This window comes from Penicillium alfredii (assembly GCF_028826965.1).
Source record: "Penicillium alfredii strain IBT 34128 chromosome Unknown utg000011l_segment0_segment0, whole genome shotgun sequence".
Lineage (NCBI taxonomy): Eukaryota > Fungi > Ascomycota > Eurotiomycetes > Eurotiales > Aspergillaceae > Penicillium > Penicillium alfredii.
The window spans coordinates 844,581-862,235 of NW_026622708.1; the positions used below are offsets into that span (position 1 = coordinate 844,581).

The 17,655-nt window shown below is 48.7% G+C and overlaps 5 protein-coding genes across 5 annotated transcripts; 2 read left to right on the plus strand and 3 right to left on the minus strand.

The window, feature by feature from the left end:
- Positions 1-1,108: 1,108 nt before the first annotated feature.
- Positions 1,109-2,688, minus strand: NUU61_008755 (Zn(II)2Cys6 transcription factor domain-containing protein; the record flags this gene model as incomplete). The annotated part of the gene is made up of 4 exons (XM_056659280.1): positions 1,109-1,807; positions 1,870-2,004; positions 2,083-2,568; positions 2,632-2,688. 4 exons carry the CDS (start codon positions 2,686-2,688, stop codon positions 1,109-1,111), a joined length of 1,377 nt encoding a protein of 458 aa, XP_056507573.1.
- A 2,000-nt stretch (positions 2,689-4,688) lies between these two features.
- NUU61_008756 (MFS transporter) lies at positions 4,689-6,423 on the minus strand (the record flags this gene model as incomplete). Its single annotated transcript, XM_056659281.1, has 5 exons — positions 4,689-5,507; positions 5,569-5,686; positions 5,744-5,982; positions 6,048-6,147; positions 6,218-6,423. The coding sequence occupies 5 exons, from the start codon at positions 6,421-6,423 to the stop codon at positions 4,689-4,691; spliced, it is 1,482 nt and encodes a 493-aa protein (XP_056507574.1).
- A 2,275-nt stretch (positions 6,424-8,698) lies between these two features.
- Positions 8,699-9,395, plus strand: NUU61_008757 (uncharacterized protein; the record flags this gene model as incomplete). The annotated part of the gene is made up of 2 exons (XM_056659282.1): positions 8,699-9,151; positions 9,198-9,395. The coding sequence occupies 2 exons, from the start codon at positions 8,699-8,701 to the stop codon at positions 9,393-9,395; spliced, it is 651 nt and encodes a 216-aa protein (XP_056507575.1).
- Positions 9,396-11,768: 2,373 nt separating this feature from the next.
- On the minus strand, positions 11,769-14,035 carry sit1 (putative siderochrome-iron transporter Sit1; the record flags this gene model as incomplete). Its single annotated transcript, XM_056659283.1, has 9 exons — positions 11,769-12,145; positions 12,237-12,296; positions 12,356-12,637; positions 12,692-12,749; positions 12,811-13,230; positions 13,295-13,399; positions 13,456-13,596; positions 13,660-13,743; positions 13,799-14,035. 9 exons carry the CDS (start codon positions 14,033-14,035, stop codon positions 11,769-11,771), a joined length of 1,764 nt encoding a protein of 587 aa, XP_056507576.1.
- Positions 14,036-16,013: 1,978 nt separating this feature from the next.
- Positions 16,014-16,364, plus strand: NUU61_008759 (uncharacterized protein; the record flags this gene model as incomplete). The annotated part of the gene is made up of 1 exon (XM_056659284.1): positions 16,014-16,364. One exon carries the CDS (start codon positions 16,014-16,016, stop codon positions 16,362-16,364), a length of 351 nt encoding a protein of 116 aa, XP_056507577.1.
- Between the last annotated feature and the right edge of the window lie 1,291 nt (positions 16,365-17,655).

Genomic DNA, 17,655 nt, shown 5'->3' on the forward strand with positions numbered 1-17,655 from the left:
TGGGATATGTGATTGTTTCTTCCTTGTCTTGGTTCTTTTTATCCTCCTTGGAGGGCGCGGACTTCTTATATTGTTGATTCCATATCTTATATGCGGCTTCGGCGGTGATTTTATTCGCAGGCGTAGTGCTAACAGTATCCTTGTTGATATCCTTGGCACGGTCGAGTGTTTTATCAAACAGTGTTTTGACTTCCCGAGCAAGGCCCTTTATGTCCTTGCCATTGCAGCTAGCCACATCAGACACTTCCCGGAATCCAGGAGAGGGGGCATCTCTCAGTCGATAATCATTGAATTTTGAAGCCGAGCAAGACAAGGTCAGTAGGCATAGAGCCACAAGGAGGCGAACAAGCATTATGGTCGCTTAGGATGGAGGAGGAGTTTGGCCGACGTGTCGATCTAGACATTAGTATTGCGTGGATAGTAAGGGTAGTAAAGAATATAAACATTTCAAATGGGAAGAATAGGGGGCTTGTTCTTCTCACACTCCTAGTATGCTAGTCATACATAATCTGCCAATAGGGGAGCTACTAGAAGACGTCTACTAGAATAGACAGCCCCCCGTGGGTCTGAAACCTTGATGTTTCCCGTCTAAGCACAGGTACCTAAAATTATCATGGCGTTCTCTTGACGCAGCCTGTGAACTTAGGCACCGGCTAGGTAATACTATATAATAAAGATTTGAAACTAATCAAAAAGAGGCCACTCAAGTGCTCAGGTTAGAATAATGCCCTATTACAAGTAGAGAATTCCATATAGCCAGTTACTTCATATAGTATTTGTGCTTTGGGCTCGCCCAACAGGGGTCCACTGTGGTGGGGGGTCTGGGTCCGAATAGGATGTAATCTGCAGATTGGAAGAGTCGACGCTTATGATTAGGGGGCCGGGGCGGGACGCTTACACTCCGTCTGTTGTCTATCTAGGTAATGTTGGTGTTGATCTGATGCCCGATAAGCCAGGCATGGGTTCAGTCGTGAATAAACCGATTTAAAGACTTTGGATAGAAATATGTTTATTCCAAGTTGTTCTATTTGAGTATTTGATAGTTTACAGTGCATAAATATAAACGCCACTTCTGCTCGCTACCATAAAAGACCAGCCTATACCGGACTTACAAGACCACACAAGCCTCATTCGCCGCAAAAAGCCTGCTGTGTTCAAAATCGCTCACACTAGCTCTCTCCGCGACTCTCTGACGCAGATTGGCAAACGTAGTCCTCAGCCAAACAGCCCGATCAAACCACTGCACCTCGGGAAAATCAGTCTGGTACTCGAGCAGAATACCCTCGATGCGGGCCAACTGCCGCGGGTCCAGCACGGCCGCCCACGCAGCCACCAGACACAGCGACGCATAGCCAGCACCGAGCGGGCGATGGCACGAGGCCAGTTCGGCGGTAGTGGCAATCTCCTCACAGAAGAAGGCGGCCTCGCCCGCCAGCGCGCTGTTGCTGGGATCGAAGGCGCCCAGGATCGAGTTCAGAGTGACGGCCAGTGCAACTAGGATGCAGTATGCTGCGCGGTAGCGGGCGTATTCCATTGAAGAGGATGGAGCTACTCGAGACCATTGGGCTAGCTGGTGACGCATTCTGTAGGACTGGTCGCGCATACGCTGGTAGGTTGCTGTGATCTCGTGGAGATGCGGGTCTGGGAACCGCAGGAAATCTGGGATTTTTGCTAGTCGGCGTAGCCCAATTGTTGACTGTCCGGTACTGGACTCGCGAGCCATAGAGCTGCGCCGTGTAAAAGCCATTGCATTGTCCCAAAATGTCGGATCGAATCTGAGACTGGGGTTGGCGATACTTTCTAGAATCTATACATAGTCGTTTATCAGGTCTCGTCCTTGCACCCGAGACATGGGACTTGAATACGTACCACGGGTAAACATAATGTTAACACCATATCTGCCTCGAAGGTGCTTGTCCACTCCCGCAAGACGGCAGCCCTGAGCAGATGCGCAATGGCTTGTCCGTGACTCGGGCAGTTGCCATCGGCCTTTCCAAGCCAGCCCTACAAATGAAATTAGCCTTTATTCCACAACATATACACAATCAATGCAACTTCAACCCAAAGAAGAGAATCACTAACCTGGCATATAATAATCAAGTAAATTGCACACAGAGTATTAGGCGTTGGCGCTTCAACCGGATCATCCAAACAAGTCCTCAGCGTTCGCAGAGCCCGTCCATAGCGCACAAGCACATGAGGGGGATATTGCCTGGCATGCAAAAACGGAAACGCACTACCCATAACATTGGCAGCGGCATCTAAAACAGCATTGCTCCCTAGACGCCGTGGAATATCATAGAGAAAGGTCCCGTAAGTGCTGAGGTTGTAGCGAAGATCCGTTACTTGTAATGCCGACACAAAGGCCTGCGCTACCATCGTAGACTCATTACTTGGTGATCGCGCTGGAGACCCGGCCGGGAACATGTGGCCGGGAGCCGGATATTGGTCGTGTTGCGACGCTGGGCTCAAGGGTTGTTCCTTGAATTTGTAGCGTTGCTGACCGGAACCTACGCATTTCAGGTGGAGGCGGGTGCAGCGGGTGCAGACTGGCTGTTTTAAATCACACTTCACTTATAGGTTAGCAACAATTAACCACTCGTAGATGGAGTTGACGGCTAGAAATCATACCTTTTTCTTTTGCTGGCGACAAGAGTCGCAGCCTCGACTGGATGGAACTCCTGGCATTTTGCAACAGCTGCAGTGAAAAACAGAAGGCAAGATCTATGGTTCTATAAACCGTTTCTCGAGAAGATAATGAATGAAGTATAACGACTTGACTGCATGAAGTGATGGGGTTTTTAAAAGCTTTAAGAACCGTAAGACCTCCAAGAGCCTTAAGAGGCAACAGCCCAGAATATCCATTCCCAGCTAAGGCCTCGAAGGCGGATCGAGAAAATCAGGCTGGTCACAGTGGATCGAAAGATGAAGGGCACCAACTTGCCCGATCAGGAATAGCGCACTCGATCAGAGATGTCTCTGATGTCAAGAACAAAAATAAACAAGCAGGAAGACAATCCCGAGGACCCGAAGTTCTATTTTTTGACAGGGATCAGGGATGTCCCCTGCCATGGGTTGCATTAGTATAAGGCTCTTTTCGTTTAAACCATCTATTTTGGGGATAATTGGCCAAACAATGCTGAGACAGACGTATGAGTGTATGCTACCTACTATCAACCATTGAGTAGGAGTGATGTTGAGTTCGCCTGATTTCTGGTGAGAAGTTCATGAATGCCAATTTGATTGCACAGTGCTCTAAGACAGCGTGTTGAGTGCTATTTTTGTGTCTCTCGTGTATTTTTGTTCTGGAAAGACTCAACGTCGTGATTAGGCCAACCAGCGGGATCGGGGTCGATCAATGTGTCCAAATTTATCACAATAAGGCCCCTCCATTTTAGCGGCCATTTAACCATGGTTGGTAATTGTGTGAAAGAAATTGGTTTTAAAATGGTTCAGTCAAAGTGAAGAGTTAAAAAAAAGAGAGGCTGGACATTCTTTGCTCTACATTCGAACATTATTTAGTCCATGATGATAATGAGCCTCCTCCAAAACATTATTTACCTGATCTAGTTCTAGGTCTAACCCAATTTCATACATTTTTTTTATGACTATGAGTGACTCGTAGTGTAGGCATAAAAAATTCGAACATGATCCGATCTTGAATCTATGTCTGGTCGAGGCGACCTAAGTATACAACGCCTCGGAATGAAAGCCCCAGAAGCGGAAGCGACACAATAGGAAAATCGTTAGAAGCCCAATCCCCACTGCTGTCAAGAACATGTCATAGACCCATCTTCAAGAGTGGAACAGGCGATTCCACAGATTCCCACTGTGGTGGTGGACCTTTTGTTATCGAGTTGACAACGATAGTTTCTTTCCCACATCTAAATTAAGCTCACTCGCATGATTGTCTATTATTAAGGGAAGTAGAAATATTTACGAGTCTGCTTGCTCTGCCTGAATTGAAAGCAAATAGAAAATTGCAAGAAGCAGCAATACAATATCCAGCTATTTGAAGGAAAGAATTTCGGCCAGCCGCTGTCAACTGGCCAGCCTTTGCCTTGGCAATAAGAGCTGACACTAAGAGCGAAACCTGCCTAGGTGCAGTTCATGGGTATTTGAAATCAATAACTTCTCTAATTATTAAAACCCAATATCAAATCAGGTTTCTCGAAATCTTACGTAGGTAGAGGCAAATTGACAGATTTCTACAAGGCCACCTGGCCTAAACTCGAGTCAAGGAATCAACGACTAAGTACTTTTAGATGAACTTCTATATAAAACAAAAACAAGAAAATAATAAAGATAGAATGGAATCATTCAAAGTGATTCAAGACAAACGACCAACCAATGCAAACCAAAAAGAGACGAGGGAACACCGGACCATGATGCGCGAATGCCGACAGAATGCAGGACAATAAACAAGTCTAAAAGGAAAAAGGGGTATGTGCAGTGAGTGCAGTGCCAAAAACTGCCAATAGCCAAAAGCCGAGAAAAATAATAGGGAAAACAGACAGAGAAAGACAACAAGGCGCTGGGGAAATTAAGGAATGAATGATCCACCAGGTGAGTCCTTGTGGGCGGGAAGGGTGCAACATGTCAAAATAAAACAATTCAAACAATGGAGAACGAAAGATGGACGAAATACCATAAAATCCCTATATACAAAAGAACCCCAGTCTTGTTCTTTAGACTGGGCATTCTTTGCTTTCTTGCGGTCGGTCCTTGGTTCGGTAGAACCACATAGGAGCCAGACCGAACGCCAGGGCCAGGAGTGCCAATAGCGTGTTGCCCCATCCGAGGCCCAGCTTGGCGTACATGTCAGGACCAGACAGAGGGACGAGGCCACCAGCCAGACTGCGGACGACGTTGTTGGCAGCGAGGGCACTGGCCGAAAACGAGGTGAAAGCGGCAACGAGGTAAGTTTGGACACTGGTCATGGAGCCCGAGAAGCCGACACCAATAAAGAAAGTGCCAATAAGAGGCACGAACCAGTGGACGTGGTACTGCGCGGTCCAGCCATAGATAATCAGACCGACGGGGAGAGACAGCGCCGCAGGGATCAGCATCAGGAGACGGTACTCTGCGCGCTCGACGCCGTTCTTCGCCGTCAGCTGGACGTGGAGTTTGTCGCTCCAGGCGCCGAGGAATAGCTGTGTTGCGCAGCCCAGACCCATGCCCAGGTACGTGAGGCCCGCAATGCCCTGACTGAAGCCGTAGGTATGTTGGAAGACTTCGGTGTACGAGGTGAACAGCAGGTAGATGATACCGTAGATCAGACCCATGTACAGGGCCATGGCGATGCTGACGGGACTGGTGCAGAGGAGTTCTATGGGGCGCATGATGGCGCGGCCGAGGAGTTTCTGGAAGGGCAGGGGGGATTTGCCGGCGGGTTGGAGCATGGGGTTGCCCGTCAGTTTGCGCATCTCGGCAGTTTTGCGCTCGAGGAGGACGGGGCCGAAGGTTTCACGCAGGAAGATGAAGCAGACGATGGTGGTAAGGCCGCTCTATAGAAACAAACAGTTAGATCGAATCACTCTTCTGCAGATCCAGACATATGGTACTTACCAAAATCGTCAGCAGCCAGAAGATCCATCGCCAGTCTGCGGCTTCACCCAGGAATCCTCCAGCAACAGGGCCCAGTACGGGAGCTAGCAGCATGCTGAGACTAAACACACTCATGATGCTATATTCGGAATTAGCACGGAGGCTGGTGAGACATGGGCTCGTGTCAAGTACTCACAATCCTCGTTCGTTGGATGGCACCAGATCAGCGATGGTACCACCGCCGTTCGTCAACGGGGCACCACCCATAATACCAGCGAGCAAGCGGAAGATCAAGAGAGAGGTAGCGTTGGGGGAGAGACCACAGCAAGCGGTGCAGATGGTGAAGAGGACGTTTCCTCCATGGTAGATGTTGTTGCGGCCATAGATCTCAGAAAGAGGAGCTAATAACAGAGGACCAATACCAAAGCCAATGATCTAGAAAACTCGGTGGTTAGAATCATACTTTCGGATATGGAAGCATGCAATTGAAGTAAGCTTACATAGATAGAAACAGTGAAGTTGATCAGCATCGGTGATGTGCCTGCAAACTCCTTTTCAATCTGGAGCATGGTCGGGGCCATCATCGATGAGGCAAGTGGCCTGGAAAAGAGCCATGTCAGTTTTATTTCCCGATCATGCATGGGGCATGAGTGCAGTAAGCAGGACGTACGTGGTAAAGCGCATCAGACACACAGCACCGAGGATCTGGTTCTTCTTGCTTCGGGGCCAGTTTATCGGCTTCTCTGGATCATCAGGGCCCTTCCAGTCCACCTCGCCAAATGTGCTGCTGCTGGCAGTGGACGGGGGCTCTGCAGAGCTTGAAGAGCCCGGAACCAATTCTCGGACAGTGGTTTGATGTTTGTGGTCCTCGACCATCTTGGGTAATTGTGACATATTCTCTCTTTTTTTCTTTTCTTGTGGAAACGAATGTATACAGTGGAGATGTTCTAACGAGAAGAAAGTGGCGACAGCCTAAGAGACGGGGAATAAAAAAAAAAAGAAAGTATGAAAAAAAGAGAGAGGATGTCAAGAGAGTGTATGAGAGAGTGTGGTATAGTTTCAAGCACAGACTTTCGGGGGAGCGCATTGCTATATACAAGCAGGCGAAACCCCCAGGCCTCTCTCACTATGAGATCGAAGTTCCTTACAGGGCATTCCACGCTACGATCCCTTGCCAGAGACGTACGTCAACTCAGCACGTAACTACATTCGCTCTGGCAGTTACAGAATGGGTCTGTCCCTGTCGATCGAAACATAACCCACTTTCACCCTTGTTGTCCCCACCTCCTGAAGGGCTTGCCTCACACACATCTCTCTCACATGAGTAAGTCTCGGGATGAAGACATTGTATAACCCAGGTCAGCCTCTGATCTACCGTGATCGACACACCAGTCAGCTTGGCATTCTCCGCCCAGCTGGGACGAACTATTGTGACCAGACCCACTGTATCCGCGTCAACGGCCCGCGGTGGTTCAGCGTTGTGATTTGAGGATTGGAAATGGATCTGATCTTTCATATGCGCCCGCATCATTTGGTTCTCCTCTTGCACAACGTGATGCCTCCCCCGATGGTCCTGACGCAATAGCCTTGGCAGTTTTATATTTAATTCCTTTTTCTTTTGATTTTTCTGGTTTTTCTCTTGGCATGATCCACCCCAAGGAGAAACAGGATGAAACTATCGACCTTGAAGCCTTGATCCACTAGGCGCTGTACTAACGGCCCGCCGGCCGCAGACGGAGATCAATCCTTGATCGACGGAGCCAAGTCCCGTGCTGCAGAACATATGCAGTGTTGGCACAAGGGGGGTTGTGCTTCATCCCGAGTTCCGGATCCCTGAATATGATCCTTGACATGGGAGAAGAAGAAGAAGAAGCTCTCTTCCCGATGGGTGTGGCAGGGATAGCCAAGACTGACGTACATCATCAAGCACGCAATGATGGCATGTCCATAGCCGCCCCAACATAATAGCCCTAGGAATATTAAATCAGTCAACAATAAAATAAAATAAAATAAAATATGTAGAATAAAAATAAAATAGATTCGTTAACAATGCCGCGTCAGATGTGCCACATCTCTCTCCTGTCACCAGTCTCATCCAGACCTTCCAACCCCAACTGGTCCTTTCTGCCCCCCCCCCCATTTTTTGTGTTTCTCACATCAAAGACGTCATTTAGGAATGGGAGGGCGTGGAAAAAAGGTTGTGAGGTTCATGCCGAGACACTAGTGGCGTATTAAGAGTTTGTGGATTTTTGCTTGGTTTGTTTTTGTTTTCTTTCTTTTTGTTTTCCCCTTTTTGGTGCGGACATCTTGCCTCGAAGAGATTGTAGAACAGTCATCTACAGTCAGAGAAACCCGCCACAAATTCTAGGTCTTCTAGCGCCGGTCCAAGGATCTGTTAGTTGGGTGGAGCCCGCCTCCTTCTCCTGCCAACCGACACAAACCCTCCCCTGAACCCCCGTGGGTGGGGACCTTCAACCCTGAAAATCAGAAGGGCCCCTGCAGGGCCTCGAATCCCAGTCTGTGGCGACCGGGGAGGGTGGTGGATCAGTGGATCAGTGGAGACTTGCCGTTGGATGCCGAATAATTTGCCCGAGTCAAAGAGTACAGCGCACATGCAACGAAAATCATTGGCAATAGAAATCATAAGTACATTTCTATGTATGAATGGGACAAATTTAGTGTTGCAGGATATTATCTGATGATACAGTAGATACAGTAGATGTCAATATATTCTACTTGTGTTTCATGGTAGGAATGATATGTCAAGTATATCGATGTGGATAGTCATGAATTCACAGTTCAAGTCCAGTCTGTCTAGTCCAACGCCAAGTATATACAGATCCAAAACTCCTGAGCCAGGAATTTTTTGTGCCAAGTACCAAGTAGGAAAAAAAAAATCGTGCCATATCCAGATCCCAGTAAAATCCCCAACGCCTGAAAATGAGTCTCGAAATGCTAAGCCCGGTTCCATGTCTCCGACGGCGGGGCCCGTGATTATGTGACGAATGTCAAAAAAGATGCAAAAAGAAGGCAAAAGAAAAGAAGCAGACCCAACGGTTTAGTTGGAGCGCTTGGTCAGAATGGGCTTGGTGTAGGCCAGGCCGAAACCCTCCTTCTCGGCATTCCGGCCCGTGCCCACACCCGGACGAGCATGGATGGTGGCAAAGTCATAGCCGAGACGCTTGGCATCGATCAAGCGAGCGCGGATCAACGCCTGCTGTACACCGCGGCCACGGAAGCTCGGGGTGGTGCTGTCGATGTAGAGGTGGGCAACGCGGCCGTACTTGGTTTCCATCAGAGCCATGGCGCCACAGCCGGCAATTTGACCGTCGATCTTGCCGAAGTAGAGATTTGTGTCGGTGCGCATGGCGGCGGATTCGGCCAGGCTGCGCAACACCTCAACGGAGCGGCCGTCGTCCTTGAAACCCGCGACGGACGAGTGGATAAAGGCGCCGGCACCGGCGTCGTTGGCGGGGGCGCGGCAGACCATCATGTTGGAGGAGAAGGCCAGTTCAGAGGGCTCGGTGGAGTCCATGTCCAGGTCGAACTCGACGTGCAGGTCGTGCAGGGAGCGCGCGTAGATGTTGAGGAATCCATCTACGACGTAGCTGCGCATAGCTAGTGCCTGCAGCACGCTCTGGTCGGCGTAGGGGCAGAGGAGAATGGTGTGGGGTCAGATTGGCCGAGTCATGCAGGGTTTCGATGTCACAGAGGTCTTGCTCGGTAACTCGGCCCTTCATGCCCAGGCCCAGGGTTCGGTTGATTTGGGCTCCGAGGAGTGGTGTGGTCAGAGCTACCACGCCACCGCCGGCCACGGGGTGGAAGCTGATCTTCTCATGGGGGAATAGTTGCATGCCCACTTCCACTTGACGAGACAGGTGCAGGATGTGTGCGTCTTCAATTTGGTGGACAGTGTCGAGCTTGGTGATGGGACGGGGAGTCATGACGGTAGGCGAAGCCATCTTCTTGGGCTCGGCGCAGATGGGAGTAGAGTGTGAAACCAACATATTCAAGATCAAAGATTCAAACAAGATTGAAAAGATTGGAGAGTTCCAGTTTTGAAGGTATATAAAGAAGGTTTGAACGAGTGATTGATAAAAGAATAGACCAGCACAAGAAGACAGGCGAATATATTAGAGAAAACGAGCACTGCTGTCTCAAGCCGTGACGACACGGCGATTTATCAATGACCAGTGATGTACCATGAGGTATCCCATGCGTGAGCCACCTCCTCACCTCCTGCATTCTTGGCTGTGGACACATGGGTTGATTGCGTACGTGGTCCGAAACAATGGCATCCGGATCCTTCTGGAGAAGGAGCAGATCCCTTATTTGCCTGGATGAAGATCCTGAAGATCTGAGCTGGAAAGTGGAGCCATTATTGGGCTTGCCAGGGCTTGCATGATGGCTTTCCAATAGTAGTTGTTTCGGGTTCAAATGCCAATGAATGACGGTGGTGAACACGCGTGCAAAAACCAATGACGCCGATCCACCAAACGCCATGGATGACTTTGTGACGAACCTGTTGACTATGGCGTGGCGTGGTTTTGTTTGGCTCTTTCTCTCTGCGAGGTTTTTTCCTTCCCTTGATCTCTCATGTTGTTGTACAAGGCGTGTTGTGAAGTGATCCTAGTTCTCTCAGCATCCCTGTTATGTCTCAGCTGTTTCTTTCTATCTTTTTTTTTCTATATGCCTCCTGGATAAACAGCGGTTAGACCTCGAGCCCCATTAAAAAAACGGTCTAGAATACTAGCTTGTTGGCCATGGAAAAAAGAGGGGGGAAAAGTACTATAGTCAAGGAACGTGGAGCCTCACGGCCTCGGGATCCCCCATGGGATTCCCCTGACCATTCCCCTCCTGCGCCAAGAAATATGGGATGACGGCGTCAGATAAAAAAAAAAAAAAAAAAAACTTCATTCTCGACCGTCTCTCTGAATCAGGAAGGATTCTGGGACATCATGGGGTCGAATAAGGAATTTTCCTTATGTCAAGGATTGTGAAGTTGGGAAACATCGGGGAACCCTCGTAGCTTGATCCGCCCCCTAGTCAGCCCCAAGCTCTTGCGATCCATCGATCTGGTTTTTCCCCTGGGTAGAAAAGCATCGACTAAGCTCTCTAGTCCGTGAGGCTGTGCTGCGTTAGAAAGAACCACCAATGTCCCCAAAAAAACTAGTAAAAATCAAAATAGAAATAAAAGTTATGACAGGCAAAAGGGCGCATTTATGTTGAATGTTGTTGATGTTTGATGTTTTATTTGACTCCTTCTCGCAAGCTTTCGATGATGATGATGATGTGCGTCCTCCCTAGATTCGGGGGTTCCCTTGCTCCGAATCATCCCAGGTGTCTCATACTCGCAAACTTGCAAACTCTGAACGCCCCCTATACTTGAGTAATGGATAGGATATAAGATATTTGTGTATAAACTTGCCATATGGCTAGCTGTTGCAATAGACTTTAAATAGTATGTCTGAAAAAGCAAGAAAGTACTATTGACAGATGTAACGGTATATTCCACGTCAACCTGTAGACGTCTTTGGTCGCATATATATCGCACACCATCGGGTCTGGTACTGACTCAAGATTTGGATTGTAGTTAACACAGCTCTTCAGTTCAAAGTTAATCTCAAAGAACTCAATAAAACAGTTTTCTTTTTTTCTCTCCGAATAAACAGCTACTACTTTCAGCCACTCTGTCGTTCTATTAGATACAGATGGACCATGCGAAGTGCGGATAATTAGGTTATGGACCGTGTTAAGGTTGACGACTACGTACTCCTTGGAGAGAAATTCACCCATCACCAACAACTCCTACTGCCTCCACTACTTGAGACTCTCGACTTCTACTGAATTGAATTATTTTTGCAGCACACATAACCCAAAGAATGGAGACAAAACAAGCTTAATTTTTGCATTCTGAGCAAGACGGCCACCGCAGCCCCTTCCGAAGCTACGCCTTGGCCTCCATTCCCGCCCAAACCCTAAACCAAGCTCCCCGAGACATGCACACGCACACACACTTTTCCCCAGGGGATGTGAGGATAAGAAAAGAGGACGGAGCAGGTTACGAGCGGACTCGAGCAGACTCGAATTGCCCAGCAACAGTCCGACAAATTTACCGAGCTATAGCTGACACTGCCTAGAGAATAGGAGACGAAATCACAGAAACCCATCCCCTATACCCTACATCCCATCGGAAAAAAAAAACAATAATACATCACCCCTTAATCCCGCGCCGACGCCGAGTCGCTCTCGGATTCTTCGGCCTTCTTCAAGCTTTGCTCCTTGGTCAGCTTGGGGTTGCGCAGACAGAAGGCAAAGGCAATCAGAGGCACGGTCAGACAGATCCCCGTGATACAGAGGAGGCGCTGGGTTTCCATGTAGGCGGAGATCACACCGCTGCGGGCAGAGGTGCCGACGGGGTGGGCGTCGGCGAAGACGAGGGGCTGGGCATACGCCTCGCTGGCCAGGTTTACGCTGCCGAGTCGTTTTTCGAGTTCCGATGGCAGGACCTGGTTCCAGACGGCGCCGGAGATGGTGCTGCCAATGGCGTTGCCGAGGTTGTAGAAAGCTAGGAAGATACCAGTGATGACGGCGAGATCTGGGGTTGGTTAGCTAACTGGTTGGTTCTACCTGTGCATGATTTTTTTTTTGTTTTCCTGCAAGGAGATGATAATAGGGGGGGTACGTACGTTCGTGCTTCGAGGCGGCCTGGATACTGGCCTGTGTGGCGTAGGGGAAAAGTCCACCAGCTATGCAGGCGATCTTGTTAGATACTGTCATTGCCATTCAGAGTCAAGAACACACTCACCAATACCCAAAAGAACCTGGCCACCAATCACTCCGGAATGGCTGGAACCTCCCGTGCCACCACGGAAGTGGATGAGAATACCGAAAGCAACCATGTACAAGGCCGTGCCGGCAATGATGAAAGGCTTGAGTTGGCGGACCTTAATCACAATGAAACCGAGGATCGTCCCCGTAATCACCGAGGCGAAGCTGTACAGAGAGTATATACGGGTGGCGCTCAAGTTGGACTCGTCAAAGCTGACGTAGAGCACGGTGATTAGGTAGTTCGACTGCATATAGTACGCTGGAAAAAAAAATCAACGATGAGTCTTCGCAAGTATCAAAGAAGTGACCATACCAGTGTTGATCATCAGGGCAATTCCGAGAGCAGCCCAGACGGCACGGTCTTTGATGAGCTAGACGATCAATGAGCAACCATTTGCTTGATATTTCCTTTGTGAAAGTGTCTGAACATACCTTGAACGGGATCATGGGGTGCGGGCACCAACGCTCCCACAACACCCAGACCGGAATCAGCACGAAGCCGATGACCAGAGGCGCGATGACCTTGGCAGTCTGCCATTGTGCAGTGACACCCCCAGCAAGCGTAAAGGGCACGAGGATGCAAGCCAGGAAAATGATCATCAAAAGGTTCCCCACCACGTCCAGATGCCAGAACAGCTCGATGGCCAGCCGGTTCCCGCCAAGCAACTGGAAAGAACTCTTATACGACTCCAGCTGGCCAGACTTCTTCGCACGACGGTTGACAACGAACAGAGTGATGATCAGAGGCAGGGCGCAGACGGGGTAGATAATGGCGAACATGCCAATACCCCATTTCCACGAGGCGACGGCTAGCACGGATGAAGTGAGGTTTCCACTGATCCAGGTGTTGATCTAGATTTCCGGTCAGTCTTCGGCTGTGGTTGGCTTCATGTTTTGGGAAAGATAGAATACTGACGATGAATGGCAGAGTCGGGATGTACGAGAAAAAGAGACGCGAGCGAGTCGAGGTCACATCGGCAACCAAGACCTCGACCAGGAGCATGATGCAGGTGTATCCGATCTGAGAATGGGTCAGATGATTGCTGGAGACAATACGTCAACACAAGATGTTTTTACCTGGTAGAGCACGGCTCCGGCGGAGAAGGCCTCGACATTTTTCGAGAAGGTTTCGATGATCGTGCCCAGGGTATAGAAGAAGATGGAGACGATGATCAGTTCAATGCGTCCAAACACGTCTGCAATTTTGGCTGCCGTGGGCTAAACTAGTAGGTTAGCAAGAGTCATTCAGTTTCTAGCGTTTTATAGATCGATCGCGCCTACCTGTGCGGCGACACCGATGACGGCGCGCAGAACGTTGATGGTCGCGAGCAAGCTGTGCTGGGAATAACTCTGGGTGGCATAGGTCTGTACGAAAGTCAATGTTAGTGTCTTGAAATATATATATATGATTGCAACTGACCTGGTATGTGTAGCGAACTGCGCTATCCAAGCCATAGACGTAGGCGATGAGGAAAATGCCGAAAAAGAGGAAGATGCGATCCACGAGCCCGAAATGCGAACTGATGACGGCAATGCGACGTACACCGGGACTCCCCTCACCAAGAACATTGGTCGAGTCCTGCTCCGGCGCAGTCTGGTGCGGAGGGTTCTTCTCGTGGTCACCGAGCTGGCCATTTGACTCCTGAGCATGTGCCATAGTTGAGAGAAGCTGTCACGAACACCAAAAAAAGGAGAATCAACGGCGCGCTAACAGCAGGGGTTCGTACATCGAAGAGAAAGAAAAGAAAAGAAAGAAAAGAAAAATCAAACGCAGCCAAGGCCCGAGGTCATAAAAGAAAAAAGCAACTTTCGAGGAACCGACCACGGGAAACATCCCCACCGGCAATCTTATCTGATGAGGGCGAGTTTCTTCCCTGGCCCGCGTGTCGGGCGTTGTAATGGCGGGTTTGTCGGCCAGTCGCCGTGGTCTAAGGCTCTCCACCTTGTATTTGGGTACTGGCATTGGTCGAGGGTCCGCGTGCCATGGCCCCCTAAAATGGGCCCTAACACTGGAAATGAGGCATTATCGTTGGTTGTTAGCAGAGATTTTTTTTTTCTTCCCCCTTCTCATGCTACCAGGGTCTGTGGGCTGTGTCTCGTTGTTCCGGATGGGACTATCCGAGCCCCAACTCGATCAGGGATCTTGCTGGGCGTCTATCTGGAGAATAGGGGATGATTGTTTGTCAATATTTTACTAGTGCTTATAGTAGTGGGTTCTCTAGACTCAAGGCTCGGGTTTTTATATGTATTTTGTATTGATGTTGATATTTATAGATATAATAGGAGGGATTTTATATCGCATTTGATCTTTGACTGTGCGATCAGATAAAAATTTGCAGCCCACCCAAATAAGCTTTTGTGTTTTGGCTGAGACGCTGTATTGACTCCAGTTATTTTACTTTGGCAATTTACCACGACACGCTGAGTCTCTTGGCCGGCTAAATAGAAGAATGACACAACATAGATAGGATTTAGTTGAAGCCACGCACAGATATGTTCACGAGTTATTATTTTTGTGCGGGCTGGAGTAGAGTCAAAGACTTTAAGGGTGGTTTCGGTCGGATCGTTTAGATATTTTGAGTGCTAAGATAACATAAACGTAAAAAATAAGTGAAAATTCTTTTAGCTCTCCCGATTGGCAAACCATAGTATATACCCTCTATCCTCCTTCTAGTCGTAGAAACTGGTCATTAACTATTTACATCGTATTTGCACAGCCACTATCACGATGGGTCCAATGTGGCTTTCACATTCCATCGTGTGGCTTGGCCATCTCACATGATACCGGGGTTCAACCCTCTTATTTACTTGAGTTTAATAAGATAATTTTCTTGGATATGCTTCTTTTCTTCATAAAATAGCGTTTAATTTGGCCATCTATTAGATAGAATAGTTCTTTCTCAAAGTAGCAAAATCGAGAGGAAGCTGTAACGATCTAGTCTCTGGATATATATATTGTCAGTTACACTGATCAATAAAATTAATATAAACGCCGGTTTACAACAAAGGTTCGTTATTCCGGTAACTATTCTAACAAACTCGAATTGCTAGAGAAAACCACACACTTAATTACTTGAACGGACGACTCGAATACCGCAGAATTTTCTCCCCAATTTCCCAGCAGTTCACCGCATCTCACTCACATCTCACAATCTCACAAGGCCGAACAACACCCCGTAGATGAGACAAGCCGCTAAAGGAGCTGGTTGGGGGCCAATCCCGCAATAAACAAAGAAGCGATCTTGGCAGACCCTAGATCTGACGCGCTTTGACTGCTGACCGCAGAGAAAAGCTCATGGGATCCACCGGGCTTATCCGAGCTTGCTCAATTTGGGATACCACGATGCTCGAATGAGGCTCATGTGGAATGTCATTGACTCGACCATGCGAGGTGGATCATCGGGGAGCAGTTTTACTATGAATCCTTTTCTTTTTTTTTTTATTGTTAGCATAAGGCTGACCGGCGTAGATGGGTGAGTTGTAAGATAAATAGGAAGCTCTTTCCTTCTTTTTTTACTGTTTGTTCTCTCACTTTCCTCACTACTCACTCTCGAACTATCAGTCAACATTTCTTCTGTGTACACCAATATCTTCCGTGCATATTGCGCTGGCACATACCTACATCCACTATAACCATGGCCCGCCACCACCACCTCTCCTGTTCGCAAAAGGTCTCCGAACCACCCATGAACCTCTGGAACACCACCAACGTCGTGGCCTTCCGCAAGAGCGAAAAAGAATCCGATGCCATCGAGCAATGCTGCGGCCTGACCACCAACATCGTCACATACAAGAAAGACTGTTTCCAATTCTGCAGCACGCAAGACAACACTACCGAAGTCAAGTCCTGCATCGAGGACCACGGCGTTGATGCCAAGTCCTATCACAACGACAAGGGCGGCCAGTCGGCGGCGAATCCCATGTCTAAGCCCGCTGCTAGCCTGATCTTGTTGGTTGTGACTAGCCTGATTGTGGGCACGTTTTAAGCACCTGAAAAGCAGCTGAATTGGAACGGAGAAAGGCATTGATGTTCAAGATGATCTTATAGTACTGTTTATGTGGCATGGCGAATGTGGGTGGTTTTCTAGAGTCTTTTATGTATGACTGTATTGTATAATTATTGCTTTATATCGTTGAAAGTCAAAGCAATTTGAATCTTCAATTCTGCTATTCAAAATAAGTTGGATCAACTTGCTTAGTGTCTATGCAGCATGCTCAGCATAGTATCTCTGGAACTCCTCCCACCGAGCGTCCTTGCCATACAACAGGGGAAGAATCAACTGCGCGCCATAGATCGCTCTCCAATGATTGCTATAGGTGCACCGAAAGACAACCTCGGACAGCGGCGATGCAAAAAGACGAGATTAGAGCATGCGTCTCGGAGGCGAAGCTTCCCCCTTTCTATCTCAATCTTCTCCAGAGTCTGAACAAACATGTCCCGGAAGTTAAACACGGCCTGTTTGAACTCAGCCGGCGCAGCAGGAGGGGCGACGAATTCCGGACTGATGGCAAACCGCTCCATCGGAACCGTCTAAACATAGCTCCAATCCAGAATACCCGTAATGTTGTAGTTTTCGTCCACGAGGATGTTGCCGTAGTGGAAGTCCAGATGGCACAATGGGAGTGGGCTGTAGATATGCTCTTCGGTAATCATCGATGTCAGTGCCTTTACAAGAAACCAGGCTGACGCTTCCCGCTGCTGTTCGCCCTTGTGGTCTTTCAGGATTGCCTTTGTCTACTCTCTGCGCAAATGATAGAAGAATTCCAGCGAGGTGGACAGAAGGCGGTTCCCAGAGCCTGTCAGAGAAGATGGAGACAATTCCACCCCTTCAGATGAGTCGTAGGGCATGATGTGACCGAATTTGTTCTAGGGCATGGTACTCGGCTCATATTAATTCCCTTGGATATCCAGCCTTATGCACTCTCAAAAAAGCACCAGGGGAAGCTGGGGAAAGCAGAACTGCTGGGGCAAGGGCGCAGAAGAGAGAATCAAATTGTCTGTAGGAGAGAAGAGAAGCGAAGCTATCTGCTACCTACAGGTCCGCTGCGGGCGGTCAGGGAGGCGGTGGAGAAAGGCTGACAGAACCCCAGTCCCAACACGCACCTTGTGATTGATACCTGTGGCTCCGAGTTCAAGAATGAAATGCATTTCTGTCCTGAGATGGCGCGCAAAACACCCTCTTCGCGATCTCTGCGATTGCAAATGTATGCCACATACAATATAAGTGCACAGCGGACGGTGAGATGAAACAGCCCAGCAGTTGTTCAACCCTTTGC